We start from the raw sequence: 15,000 nt of genomic DNA, 5'->3' as shown, positions 1-15,000 counted from the left end.
TCATAACCTCCTCTTGACCTTCGTGACCCCTCATAACCTCCTCATGACCTTCGTGACCCCTCATAACCTCCTCATGACCTTCGTGACCCCTCATAACCTCCTCATGACCCTCGTGACCCGTCATAACCTCCTCATGACCTTCGTGACCCCTCATAACCTCCTCATGACCTTCGTGACCCCTCATAACCTCCTCATGACCTTCGTGACCCTTCATAACCTCCTCATGACCCTCGTGACCCCTCATAACCTCCTCATGACCTTTGTGACCCTTCATAACCTCCTCATGACCTTCGTGACCCTTCATAACCTCCTCATGACCTTTGTGACCCTTCATAACCTCCTCATGACCTTCGTGACCCATCATAAACTCCTCATGACCTTCGTGACCCCTCATAACCTCCTCATGACCTTTGTGACCCTTCATAACCTCCTCATGACCTTCGTGACCCTTCATAACCTCCTCATGACCTTTGTGACCCTTCATAACCTCCTCATGACCTTCGTGACCCCTCATAACCTCCTCATGACCTTCGTGACCCCTCATAACCTCCTCATGACCTTCGTGACCCCTCATAACCTCCTATTGACCTTCGTGACCCCTCATAACCTCCTCTTGACCTTCGTGACCCATCATAAACTCCTCATGACCTTTGTGACCCCTCATAACCTCCTCATGACCATCGTGACCCCTCATAACCTCCTCTTGACCTTCGTGACCCCTCATAACCTCCTCATGACCTTCGTGACCCCTCATAACCTCCTCATGACCTTCGTGACCCCTCATAACCTCCTCATGACCTTCGTGACCTCTCATAACCTCCTCTTGACCTTCGTGACCCCTCATAACCTCCTCATGACCTTCGTGACCCCTCATAACCTCCTCATGACCATGATTGATTGGTGCTGAAACGATGATGTTTCCAACATGACTTGAGTCGATCATTGACTGACGTCAAGGTCAACACTTCATCTGTTTCAACCTTGAATAACAAACTAGTGAAGGTCGTGTGACCGAGCTGGACGTCCTTGAAGAACATTATCATTCATGAGTGAAGAAGTTCTTCCAACCTTGTGTTTATTACGTCACTTCTGACACCTGAAGGTCATCCAGTGACAGACGAGAGAAATGAAGGGATGAAGAAAAACATGTTTCTCTTCTTCCTGTCGTTTCATGAACGACTCTGTGACTCAAAGTGACTCAAAACCATGTCAAATAAATAAATCACTTTTAACTTGAAGGTCAAACAGTCTTGACCTGAAGATCCAAGAACATCGTGAATGAAACGACAGGATTGAATTATTGATCCATGTTTGTTATTTTGAGTGAAAATACACTTTTTAATTCACTAAGCATTTGCATCAGGGATGAGTTTACTGAGAGGGAGTGAGACAGAGTTGCAGCAGAAACTTCCATTGAAGACTTTAATAGAGTTTGTGTTTCTTCACTAACACACACGTGTTCTTCACTAACACACACGTGTTCTTCACTAACACACACACATGTCTTCTTGTGTATAGTCTATACATCAACAGATGTGTGTAAACATGAGTGTGTGTGTTGTTCACAGATCGGTGTGTGGCACTCGGAGTCAGGACTGTCCATGGAGACGAAGCTTCCGTCAGTAAACGTGACAGACTCGCTCTTCAACACAACTCTGACCATCACAACCATCCTGGTGAGTGTGTTGTCGTCGTCACACAATAACACAAAATAACACACAATAACACACAATAACACACACTGTGTCTTCATCCACTGACGCTGAGACATTGTTGCCTTCACATCACAGAGCAGCTCATTATTCAGCCTCGATCTAGAAGATAATGTTGTTCTTCTAACTCGTAAACACTCGTTCATCAGCTTCGTTGTTGTGTTTATTATCGTGACTTTGGAACAAACATTTTCTTCTTAAACATCAACTCTGGTGTCATTAAACATCAACTAGTATCAACTCTGGTGTCATTAAACATCAACTAGTATCGACTCTGGTGTCATTAAACATCAACTAGTATCAACTCTGGTGTCATTAAACATCAACTAGTATCAACTCTGGTGTCATTAAACGTCAACTAGTATCAACTCTGGTCTCATTAAACATCAACTAGTATCAACTCTGGTGTCATTAAACATCAACTAGTATTAACTCTGGTATCATTAAACATCAACTAGTATTAACTCTGGTGTCATTAAACATCAACTAGTATCAACTCTGGTGTCGTTAAACATCAACTAGTATCAACTCTGGTGTCATTAAACATCAACTAGTATCAACTCTGGTGTCATTAAACATCAACTAGTATCAACTCTGGTGTCATTAAACATCAACTAGTATCAACTCTGGTTTCATTAAACATCAACTAGTATCAACTCTGGTGTCATTAAACATCAACTAGTATCAACTCTGGTGTCATTAAACATCAACTAGTATCAACTCTGGTGTCATTAAACATCAACTAGTATCAACTCTGGTGTCATTAAACATCAACTAGTATCAACTCTGGTGTCATTAAACATCAACTAGTATCAACTCTGGTGTCATTAAACATCAACTAGTATCAACTCTGGTGTCATTAAACATCAACTAGTATCAACTCTGGTGTCATTAAACATCAACTAGTATCAACTCTGGTGTCATTAAACATCAACTAGTATCGACTCTGGTGTCATTAAACATCAACTAGTATCAACTCTGGTGTCATTAAACATCAACTAGTATCAACTCTGGTGTCATTAAACATCAACTAGTATCAACTCTGGTGTCATTAAACATCAACTAGTATCAACTCTGGTGTCATTAAACATCAACTAGTATCAACTCTGGTGTCATTAAACATCAACTAGTATCAACTCTGGTGTCATTAAACATCAACTAGTATCAACTCTGGTGTCATTAAACATCAACTAGTATCTACTCTGGTGTCATTAAACATCAACTAGTATCAACTCTGGTGTCAATAAACATCAACTAGTATCTACTCTGGTGTCATTAAACATCAACTAGTATCAACTCTGGTGTCAATAAACATCAACTAGTATCTACTCTGGTGTCATTAAACATCAACTAGTATCAACTCTGGTGTCATTAAACATCAACTAGTATCAACTCTGGTGTCATTAAACATCAACTAGTATCTACTCTGGTGTCATTAAACATCAACTAGTATCAACTCTGGTGTCATTAAACATCAACTAGTATCTACTCTGGTGTCACATAGTGAATGTTCTTCAAGACGCAGTAACTTCTCATCATGACCATGTTTTAAACTTATTACTTTATAAAGTTTCTCTGAAATCTGGACGAACGAGAGGTTACGAGAGTCTATTATGACGTAATAATGGCTTCACTCCTCCTGAAACAATAGAGTCACACATCACAACAACACACACACACTGATGAAACAATAGAATCACACATCACAACAACACACACACACTGATGATACAATAGAGTCACACATCACAACAACACACACACACTGATGACACAATAGAGTTACACATCACAACAATAACAACACACACTGATGATACAATAGAATCACACATCACAACAACACACACACACTGATGATACAATAGAGTCACACATCACAACAACACACACACACTGATGATACAATAGAGTCACACATCACAACAACACACACACACTGATGATACAATAGAGTCACACATCACAACAACACACATACACTGATGATACAATAGAGTCACACATCACAACCACACACACACACTGATGATACAATAGAGTCACACATCACAACAACACACACACACTGATGATACAATAGAGTCACACATCACAACAACACACACACACTGATGATACAATAGAGTCACACATCACAACAACACACACACACTGATGATACAATAGAGTCACACATCACAACAACACACACACACTGATGATACAATAGAGTCACACATCACAACAACACACACACACTGATGATACAATAGAGTCACACATCACAACAACACACACACACTGATGATACAATAGAGTCACACATCACAACAACACACATACACTGATGATACAATAGAGTCACACATCACAACAACACACACACACTGATGATACAATAGAGTCACACATCACAACAACACACACACTGATGATACAATAGATTCACACATCACAACAACACACACACACTGATGATACAATAGAGTCACACATCACAACAACACACACACTGATGATACAATAGAGTCACACATCACAACAACACACACACTGATGATACAATAGAGTCACACATCACAACAACACACATACACTGATGATACAATAGAGTCACACATCACAACAACACACACACACTGATGACACAATAGAGTCACACATCACAACAACACACACACACTGATGATACAATAGAGTCACACATCACAACAACACACACACACTGATGATACAACAGAGTCACACATCACAACAACACTCACAATGATGATACAATAGAGTCACACATCACAACAACACACACACTGATGATACAATAGAGTCACACATCACAACAACACACACACACTGATGACACAATAGAGTCACACATCACAACAACACACATACACTGATGATACAATAGAGTCACACATCACAACAACACACACTGATGATACAATAGAGTCACACATCACAACAACACACACACTGATGATACAATAGAGTCACACATCACAACAACACACACACACTGATGATACAATAGAGTCACACATCACAACAACACACACACACTGATGATACAATAGAGTCACACATCACAACAACACACACACACTGATGATACAATAGAGTCACACATCACAACAACACACACACACTGATGATACAATAGAGTCACACATCACAACAACACACACACACTGATGATACAATAGAGTCACACAACACACACACACTGATGATACAATAGAGTCACACATCACAACAACACACACACACTGATGATACAATAGAGTCACACATCACAACAACACACACACACTGATGATACAATAGAGTCACACATCACAACAACACACACACACTGATGATACAATAGAGTCACACATCACAACAACACACACACACTGATGATACAATAGAGTCACACATCACAACAACACACACACTGATGATACAATAGAGTCACACATCACAACAACACACATACACTGATGATACAATAGAGTCACACATCACAACAACACACACACACTGATGATACAATAGAGTCACACGTCACAACAACACACACACACTGATGATACAATAGAGTCACACATCACAACAACACACACACACTGATGATACAATAGAGTCACACATCACAACAACACACACACACTGATGACACAATAGAGTCACACATCACAACAACACACACACTGATGATACAATAGAGTCACACATCACAACAACACACAGCGTGAAACTCAAATATTTGTGTCTTCATGGAAAAACTCATGTTGTGTTTCATGTGTCAGTTTATAAAAGACATGAATCTGTTTCTTAATGTCATACGTGTGTAACTTTCATCCGTCACGTGTGTAATTGACACTAATATGACGTCACCATGGAGACGAGAGGCGGCCAGACCATCATGTCACGTTGTCTAAATGTTTCGAAGCAACAGCGAGAGACTCTAACCTGTGAGCACCACCTGCTGCGACTCGGAGAACACGCGACTGAAGGAACCGAATCTCTCTGGAGACTCGTTAGAGTTTGATTCTCACAGTCGTCACGCACACGCGTGTTCGTGTGTGAAGCATGAAGAATAACTTTATTAACAATGAATCCGCGACGAAACACGAGGAGAACGTTCTCGCTCCAGGTTTGACTTCTGAGCCTCTTGGGTTTCAAACTACAGACTGTGACCCAGTTGTGACGCCAGAGTGAGAAGCAGCTGTGAGGAGTGTTTAAAGTGTGTGTTGGTGTCAGAGTGTTTAAAGTGTGTGTTGGTGTCAGAGTGTTTAAAGTGTGTGTTGGTGTCAGAGTGTTTAAAGTGTGTGTTGGTGTCAGAGTGTTTAAAGTGTGTGTTGGTGTCAGAGTGTTTAAAGTGTGTGTTGGTGTCCGAGTGTTTAAAGTGTGTGTTGGTGTCAGAGTGTTTAAAGTGTGTGTTGGTGTCAGAGTGTTTAAAGTGTGTGTTGGTGTGAGAGTGTTTAAAGTGTGTGTTGGTGTCAGAGTGTTTAAAGTCTGTGTTGGTGTCAGAGTGTTTAAAGTGTGTGTTGGTGTCAGAGTGTTTAAAGTGTGTGTTGGTGTCAGAGTGTTTAAAGTGTGTGTTGGTGTCAGAGTGTTTAAAGTGTGTGTTGGTGTCAGAGTGTTTAAAGTGTGTGTTGGTGTCAGAGTGTTTAAAGTGTGTGTTGGTGTCAGAGTGTTTAAAGTGTGTGTTGGTGTCAGAGTGTTTAAAGTGTGTGTTGATGTCCGAGTGTTTAAAGTGTGTGTTGGTGTCAGAGTGTTTAAAGTGTGTGTTGGTGACAGAGTGTTTAAAGTGTGTGTTGGTGTCAGAGTGTTTAAAGTGTGTGTTGGTGTCAGAGTGTTTAAAGTGTGTGTTGATGTCAGAGTGTTTAAAGTGTGTGTTGGTGTCAAAGTGTTTAAAGTGTGTGTTGATGTCCGAGTGTTTAAAGTGTGTGTTGGTGTCAGAGTGTTTAAAGTGTGTGTTGATGTCCGAGTGTTTAAAGTGTGTGTTGGTGTCAGAGTGTTTAAAGTGTGTGTTGATGTCCGAGTGTTTAAAGTGTGTGTTGGTGTCAGAGTGTTTAAAGTGTGTGTTGGTGACAGAGTGTTTAAAGTGTGTGTTGGTGTCAGAGTGTTTAAAGTGTGTGTTGGTGTCAGAGTGTTTAAAGTGTGTGTTGATGTCAGAGTGTTTAAAGTGTGTGTTGGTGTCAAAGTGTTTAAAGTGTGTGTTGATGTCCGAGTGTTTAAAGTGTGTGTTGGTGTCAGAGTGTTTAAAGTGTGTGTTGATGTCCGAGTGTTTAAAGTGTGTGTTGGTGTCAGAGTGTTTAAAGTGTGTGTTGATGTCCGAGTGTTTAAAGTGTGTGTTGGTGTCAGAGTGTTTAAAGTGTGTGTTGGTGTCAGAGTGTTTAAAGTGTGTGTTGGTGTCAGAGTGTTTAAAGTGTGTGTTGGTGACAGAGTGTTTAAAGTGTGTGTTGGTGTCAGAGTGTTTAAAGTGTGTGTTGGTGTCAGAGTGTTTAAAGTGTGTGTTGATGTCAGAGTGTTTAAAGTGTGTGTTGGTGTCAGAGTGTTTAAAGTGTGTGTTGATGTCAGAGTGTTTAAAGTGTGTGTTGGTGTCAAAGTGTTTAAAGTGTGTGTTGGTGTCAGAGTGTTTAAAGTGTGTGTTGGTGTCAGAGTGTTTAAAGTGTGTGTTGGTGTCAGAGTGTTTAAAGTGTGTGTTGGTGTCAGAGTGTTTAAAGTGTGTGTTGGTGTCAGAGTGTTTAAAGTGTGTGTTGGTGTCAGAGTGTTTAAAGTGTGTGTTGGTGTCAGAGTGTTTAAAGTGTGTGTTGGTGTCAGAGTGTTTAAAGTGTGTGTTGGTGTCCGAGTGTTTAAAGTGTGTGTTGGTGTCAGAGTGTTTAAAGTGTGTGTTGGTGTCAGAGTGTTTAAAGTGTGTGTTGGTGTGAGAGTGTTTAAAGTGTGTGTTGGTGTCAGAGTGTTTAAAGTCTGTGTTGGTGTCAGAGTGTTTAAAGTGTGTGTTGGTGTCAGAGTGTTTAAAGTGTGTGTTGGTGTCAGAGTGTTTAAAGTGTGTGTTGGTGTCAGAGTGTTTAAAGTGTGTGTTGGTGTCAGAGTGTTTAAAGTGTGTGTTGGTGTCAGAGTGTTTAAAGTGTGTGTTGGTGTCAGAGTGTTTAAAGTGTGTGTTGGTGTCAGAGTGTTTAAAGTGTGTGTTGATGTCCGAGTGTTTAAAGTGTGTGTTGGTGTCAGAGTGTTTAAAGTGTGTGTTGGTGACAGAGTGTTTAAAGTGTGTGTTGGTGTCAGAGTGTTTAAAGTGTGTGTTGGTGTCAGAGTGTTTAAAGTGTGTGTTGATGTCAGAGTGTTTAAAGTGTGTGTTGGTGTCAAAGTGTTTAAAGTGTGTGTTGATGTCCGAGTGTTTAAAGTGTGTGTTGGTGTCAGAGTGTTTAAAGTGTGTGTTGATGTCCGAGTGTTTAAAGTGTGTGTTGGTGTCAGAGTGTTTAAAGTGTGTGTTGATGTCCGAGTGTTTAAAGTGTGTGTTGGTGTCAGAGTGTTTAAAGTGTGTGTTGGTGACAGAGTGTTTAAAGTGTGTGTTGGTGTCAGAGTGTTTAAAGTGTGTGTTGGTGTCAGAGTGTTTAAAGTGTGTGTTGATGTCAGAGTGTTTAAAGTGTGTGTTGGTGTCAAAGTGTTTAAAGTGTGTGTTGATGTCCGAGTGTTTAAAGTGTGTGTTGGTGTCAGAGTGTTTAAAGTGTGTGTTGATGTCCGAGTGTTTAAAGTGTGTGTTGGTGTCAGAGTGTTTAAAGTGTGTGTTGATGTCCGAGTGTTTAAAGTGTGTGTTGGTGTCAGAGTGTTTAAAGTGTGTGTTGGTGTCAGAGTGTTTAAAGTGTGTGTTGGTGTCAGAGTGTTTAAAGTGTGTGTTGGTGACAGAGTGTTTAAAGTGTGTGTTGGTGTCAGAGTGTTTAAAGTGTGTGTTGGTGTCAGAGTGTTTAAAGTGTGTGTTGATGTCAGAGTGTTTAAAGTGTGTGTTGGTGTCAGAGTGTTTAAAGTGTGTGTTGATGTCAGAGTGTTTAAAGTGTGTGTTGGTGTCAAAGTGTTTAAAGTGTGTGTTGATGTCAGAGTGTTTAAAGTGTGTGTTGGTGTCAGAGTGTTTAAAGTGTGTGTTGGTGTCCGAGTGTTTAAAGTGTGTGTTGGTGTCCGAGTGTTTAAAGTGTGTGTTGGTGTCCGAGTGTTTAAAGTGTGTGTTGATGTCCGAGTGTTTAAAGTGTGTGTTGGTGTCAGAGTGTTTAAAGTGTGTGTTGATGTCCGAGTGTTTAAAGTGTGTGTTGGTGTCAGAGTGTTTAAAGTGTGTGTTGATGTCCGAGTGTTTAAAGTGTGTGTTGGTGTCAGAGTGTTTAAAGTGTGTGTTGGTGTCAGAGTGTTTAAAGTGTGTGTTGGTGTCAGAGTGTTTAAAGTGTGTGTTGGTGACAGAGTGTTTAAAGTGTGTGTTGGTGTCAGAGTGTTTAAAGTGTGTGTTGGTGTCAGAGTGTTTAAAGTGTGTGTTGATGTCAGAGTGTTTAAAGTGTGTGTTGGTGTCAGAGTGTTTAAAGTGTGTGTTGATGTCAGAGTGTTTAAAGTGTGTGTTGGTGTCAAAGTGTTTAAAGTGTGTGTTGATGTCAGAGTGTTTAAAGTGTGTGTTGGTGTCAGAGTGTTTAAAGTGTGTGTTGGTGTCCGAGCGTTTAAAGTGTGTGTTGGTGTCCGAGTGTTTGAAGTGTGTGTTGGTGTCCGAGTGTTTAAAGTGTGTGTTGGTGTCCGAGTGTTTAAAGTGTGTGTTGGTGTCCGAGTGTTTAAAGTGTGTGTTGGTGTCAGAGTGTTTAAAGTGTGTGTTGGTGTCAGAGTGTTTAAAGTGTGTGTTGGTGTCAGAGTGTTTAAAGTGTGTGTTGGTGTCAGAGTGTTTAAAGTGTGTGTTGGTGTCAGAGTGTTTAAAGTGTGTGTTGGTGTCAGAGTGTTTAAAGTGTGTGTTGGTGTCAGAGTGTTTAAAGTGTGTGTTGGTGTCAGAGTGTTTAAAGTGTGTGTTGGTGTCAGAGTGTTTAAAGTGTGTGTTGGTGTCAGAGTGTTTAAAGTGTGTGTTGGTGACAGAGTGTTTAAAGTGTGTGTTGGTGTCAGAGTGTTTAAAGTGTGTGTTGGTGTCAGAGTGTTTAAAGTGTGTGTTGGTGTCAGAGTGTTTAAAGTGTGTGTTGGTGTCAGAGTGTTTAAAGTGTGTGTTGGTGTCAGAGTGTTTAAAGTGTGTGTTGGTGTCAGAGTGTTTAAAGTGTGTGTTGGTGTCAGAGTGTTTAAAGTGTGTGTTGGTGACAGAGTGTTTAAAGTGTGTCTTGGTGTCAGAGTGTTTAAAGTGTGTGTTGGTGTCAGAGTGTTTAAAGTGTGTGTTGGTGTCAGAGTGTTTAAAGTGTGTGTTGGTGTCAGAGTGTTTAAAGTGTGTGTTGGTGTCAGAGTGTTTAAAGTGTGTGTTGGTGTCAGAGTGTTTAAAGTGTGTGTTGGTGTCAGAGTGTTTAAAGTGTGTGTTGGTGTCAGAGTGTTTACAGTGTGTGTTGGTGTCCGAGTGTTTAAAGTGTGTGTTGGTGTCAGAGTGTTTAAAGTGTTTGTTGGTGTCAGAGTGTTTAAAGTGTGTGTTGGTGACAGAGTGTTTAAAGTGTGTGTTGGTGTCCGAGTGTTTAAAGTGTGTGTTGGTGTCAGAGTGTTTAAAGTGTGTGTTGGTGTCAGAGTGTTTAAAGTGTGTGTTGGTGTCAGAGTGTTTAAAGTGTGTGTTGGTGTCAGAGTGTTTAAAGTGTGTGTTGGTGTCAGAGTGTTTAAAGTGTGTGTTGGTGTCAGAGTGTTTAAAGTGTGTGTTGGTGTCAGAGTGTTTAAAGTGTGTGTTGGTGTCCGAGTGTTTAAAGTGTGTGTTGGTGTCAGAGTGTTTAAAGTGTGTGTTGGTGTCAGAGTGTTTAAAGTGTGTGTTGGTGTCAGAGTGTTTAAGGTGTGTGTTGGTGTCAGAGTGTTTAAAGTGTGTGTTGGTGTCAGAGTGTTTAAAGTGTGTGTTGGTGTCCGAGTGTTTAAAGTGTGTGTTGGTGTCAGAGTGTTTAAAGTGTGTGTTGGTGTCCGAGTGTTTAAAGTCTGTGTTGGTGTCCGAGTGTTTAAAGTGTGTGTTGGTGTCCGAGTGTTTAAAGTGTGTGTTGGTGTCAGAGTGTTTAAAGTGTGTGTTTGTGTCAGAGTGTTTAAAGTGTGTGTTGGTGTCCGAGTGTTTAAAGTGTGTGTTGGTGTCCGAGTGTTTAAAGTGTGTGTTGGTGTCCGAGTGTTTAAAGTGTGTGTTGGTGTCAGAGTGTTTAAAGTGTGTGTTTGTGTCAGAGTGTTTAAAGTGTGTGTTGGTGTCAGAGTGTTTAAAGTGTGTGTTGGTGTCAGAGTGTTAAAAGTGTGTGTTGGTGTCAGAGTGTTTAAAGTGTGTGTTGGTGTCAGAGTGTTTAAAGTGTGTGTTGGTGTCAGAGTGTTTAAAGTGTGTGTTGGTGTCAGAGTGTTTAAAGTGTGTGTTGGTGTCAGAGTGTTTAAAGTGTGTGTTGGTGTCAGAGTGTTTAAAGTGTGTGTTGGTGTCCGAGTGTTTAAAGTGTGTGTTGGTGTCAGAGTGTTTAAAGTGTGTGTTGGTGTCCGAGTGTTTAAAGTGTGTGTTGGTGTCCGAGTGTTTAAAGTGTGTGTTGGTGTCCGAGTGTTTAAAGTGTGTGTTGGTGTCAGAGTGTTTAAAGTGTGTGTTGGTGTCAGAGTGTTTAAAGTGTGTGTTGGTGTCAGAGTGTTTAAAGTGTGTGTTGGTGTCAGAGTGTTTAAAGTGTGTGTTGGTGTCAGAGTGTTTAAAGTGTGTGTTGGTGTCAGAGTGTTTAAAGTGTGTGTTGGTGTCAGAGTGTTTAAAGTGTGTGTTGGTGTCAGAGTGTTTAAAGTGTGTGTTGGTGTCAGAGTGTTTAAAGTGTGTGTTGATGTCAGAGTGTTTAAAGTGTGTGTTGGTGACAGAGTGTTTAAAGTGTGTGTTGGTGTCAGAGTGTTTAAAGTGTGTGTTGGTGTCAGAGTGTTTAAAGTGTGTGTTGTGTCAGAGTGTTTAAAGTGTGTGTTGGTGTCAGAGTGTTTAAAGTGTGTGTTGGTGTCAGAGTGTTTAAAGTGTGTGTTGGTGTCAGAGTGTTTAAAGTGTGTGTTGGTGTCCGAGTGTTTAAAGTGTGTGTTGGTGTCCGAGTGTTTAAAGTGTGTGTTGGTGTCCGAGTGTTTAAAGTGTGTGTTGGTGTCAGAGTGTTTAAAGTGTGTGTTGGTGTCAGAGTGTTTAAAGTGTGTGTTGGTGTCAGAGTGTTTAAAGTGTGTGTTGGTGTCAGAGTGTTTAAAGTGTGTGTTGGTGTCAGAGTGTTTAAAGTGTGTGTTGGTGTCAGAGTGTTTAAAGTGTGTGTTGGTGTCAGAGTGTTTAAAGTGTGTGTTGGTGTCAGAGTGTTTAAAGTGTGTGTTGGTGTCAGAGTGTTTAAAGTGTGTGTTGATGTCAGAGTGTTTAAAGTGTGTGTTGGTGACAGAGTGTTTAAAGTGTGTGTTGGTGTCAGAGTGTTTAAAGTGTGTGTTGGTGTCAGAGTGTTTAAAGTGTGTGTTGTGTCAGAGTGTTTAAAGTGTGTGTTGGTGTCAGAGTGTTTAAAGTGTGTGTTGGTGTCAGAGTGTTTAAAGTGTGTGTTGGTGTCAGAGTGTTTAAAGTGTGTGTTGGTGTCCGAGTGTTTAAAGTGTGTGTTGGTGTCCGAGTGTTTAAAGTGTGTGTTGGTGTCCGAGTGTTTAAAGTGTGTGTTTGTGTCAGAGTGTTTAAAGTGTGTGTTGGTGTCAGAGTGTTTAAAGTGTGTGTTGGTGTCAGAGTGTTAAAAGTGTGTGTTGGTGTCAGAGTGTTTAAAGTGTGTGTTGGTGTCAGAGTGTTTAAAGTGTGTGTTGGTGTCAGAGTGTTTAAAGTGTGTGTTGGTGTCAGAGTGTTTAAAGTGTGTGTTGGTGTCAGAGTGTTTAAAGTGTGTGTTGGTGTCAGAGTGTTTAAAGTGTGTGTTGGTGTCCGAGTGTTTAAAGTGTGTGTTGGTGTCAGAGTGTTTAAAGTGTGTGTTGGTGTCCGAGTGTTTAAAGTGTGTGTTGGTGTCCGAGTGTTTAAAGTGTGTGTTGGTGTCCGAGTGTTTAAAGTGTGTGTTGGTGTCAGAGTGTTTAAAGTGTGTGTTGGTGTCAGAGTGTTTAAAGTGTGTGTTGGTGTCAGAGTGTTTAAAGTGTGTGTTGGTGTCAGAGTGTTTAAAGTGTGTGTTGGTGTCAGAGTGTTTAAAGTGTGTGTTGGTGTCAGAGTGTTTAAAGTGTGTGTTGGTGTCAGAGTGTTTAAAGTGTGTGTTGGTGTCAGAGTGTTTAAAGTGTGTGTTGGTGTCAGAGTGTTTAAAGTGTGTGTTGATGTCAGAGTGTTTAAAGTGTGTGTTGGTGACAGAGTGTTTAAAGTGTGTGTTGGTGTCAGAGTGTTTAAAGTGTGTGTTGGTGTCAGAGTGTTTAAAGTGTGTGTTGTGTCAGAGTGTTTAAAGTGTGTGTTGGTGTCAGAGTGTTTAAAGTGTGTGTTGGTGTCAGAGTGTTTAAAGTGTGTGTTGGTGTCAGAGTGTTTAAAGTGTGTGTTGGTGTCCGAGTGTTTAAAGTGTGTGTTGGTGTCCGAGTGTTTAAAGTGTGTGTTGGTGTCCGAGTGTTTAAAGTGTGTGTTGGTGTCAGAGTGTTTAAAGTGTGTGTTGGTGTCAGAGTGTTTAAAGTGTGTGTTGGTGTCAGAGTGTTTAAAGTGTGTGTTGGTGTCAGAGTGTTTAAAGTGTGTGTTGGTGTCAGAGTGTTTAAAGTGTGTGTTGGTGTCAGAGTGTTTAAAGTGTGTGTTGGTGTCAGAGTGTTTAAAGTGTGTGTTGGTGTCAGAGTGTTTAAAGTGTGTGTTGGTGTCAGAGTGTTTAAAGTGTGTGTTGATGTCAGAGTGTTTAAAGTGTGTGTTGGTGACAGAGTGTTTAAAGTGTGTGTTGGTGTCAGAGTGTTTAAAGTGTGTGTTGGTGTCAGAGTGTTTAAAGTGTGTGTTGATGTCAGAGTGTTTAAAGTGTGTGTTGGTGTCCGAGTGTTTAAAGTGTGTGTTGGTGTCCGAGTGTTTAAAGTGTGTGTTGGTGTCAGAGTGTTTAAAGTGTGTGTTGGTGTCAGAGTGTTTAAAGTGTGTGTTGGTGTCAGAGTGTTTAAAGTGTGTGTTGGTGTCAGAGTGTTTAAAGTGTGTGTTGGTGTCAGAGTGTTTAAAGTGTGTGTTGGTGTCAGAGTGTTTAAAGTGTGTGTTGGTGTCAGAGTGTTTAAAGTGTGTGTTGGTGTCAGAGTGTTTAAAGTGTGTGTTGGTGTCAGAGTGTTTAAAGTGTGTGTTGGTGTCAGAGTGTTTAAAGTGTGTGTTGATGTCAGAGTGTTTAAAGTGTGTGTTGGTGACAGAGTGTTTAAAGTGTGTGTTGGTGTCAGAGTGTTTAAAGTGTGTGTTGGTGTCAGAGTGTTTAAAGTGTGTGTTGTGTCAGAGTGTTTAAAGTGTGTGTTGGTGTCAGAGTGTTTAAAGTGTGTGTTGGTGTCAGAGTGTTTAAAGTGTGTGTTGGTGTCAGAGTGTTTAAAGTGTGTGTTGGTGTCCGAGTGTTTAAAGTGTGTGTTGGTGTCCGAGTGTTTAAAGTGTGTGTTGGTGTCCGAGTGTTTAAAGTGTGTGTTGTGTCAGAGTGTTTAAAGTGTGTGTTGTGTCAGCCTAGAGGTCGTGACCTTTCAACAGTCTTTTCTGCTGACTCATCATTTTCAAGGTAAAGAAAGGAAGTAAAACATTGATTTATTTCATTGCTTGTTGGTTCAACTTTAGTAACGACTGAGGTTTTCTCTCCGACAACGAAGGAGATAAAAGAATAAAAACGATGAGAAAAGACATTTCTGTGATAAAATAAACTTTATTTAAAGTGAATCTTATAAAACTAAAAAAAGCTCGAATGTGTTTCTAGACGAGCGACACACACTTGTTAAATCATGTGATGGATTCATTGTGCGACAGTAAAACAGTCGACACTCGCATGAGTCGCACAATAACAATGTCGCGTCGTCTTAAATCAAAAACAAACACAACTCACACTGGTGTGTGTGAAGACACTCGTAAAAGTGTGTGTTCAGACTCACACCTCCAGCAGCAGCAGGACACTGATGTGTTAGCATTCAACAGTTGTGTGTCGAATAAACCACAGAGTTGTGTTTGCATGTGTGTAGGACGTTTATGTTGTTCATAAACACTGGAAGAGAAAGTTGTGTTGTTTACATATTTAAAAACACATCATCATGTGACAGTTGTGAC

General features: G+C 40.7%; 1 protein-coding gene across 1 annotated transcript in view; it reads left to right on the top strand.

Annotated features, from left to right (window-relative positions):
- Nucleotides 1-15,000, top strand: part of LOC148058055 (glutamate receptor ionotropic, kainate 4-like) — a gene marked incomplete at its 5' end in the record, with an annotated part of 57,357 nt that overhangs the window by 38,330 nt on the left and 4,027 nt on the right. Inside the window, one exon of the mRNA XM_087782658.1 lies at nucleotides 1,569-1,676. Within this exon, the coding sequence (XP_087638784.1) occupies nucleotides 1,569-1,676 (108 nt within the window). The remainder of the gene's footprint in view (nucleotides 1-1,568; nucleotides 1,677-15,000) is intronic.

This window comes from Callionymus lyra, unplaced genomic scaffold (assembly GCF_982586985.1).
Source record: "Callionymus lyra unplaced genomic scaffold, fCalLyr1.hap1.1 HAP1_SCAFFOLD_197, whole genome shotgun sequence".
NCBI lineage: Eukaryota > Metazoa > Chordata > Actinopteri > Syngnathiformes > Callionymidae > Callionymus > Callionymus lyra.
Note: the sequence above shows the minus strand (reverse complement) of the source record. Positions and strands in the feature narration are given on the sequence as shown.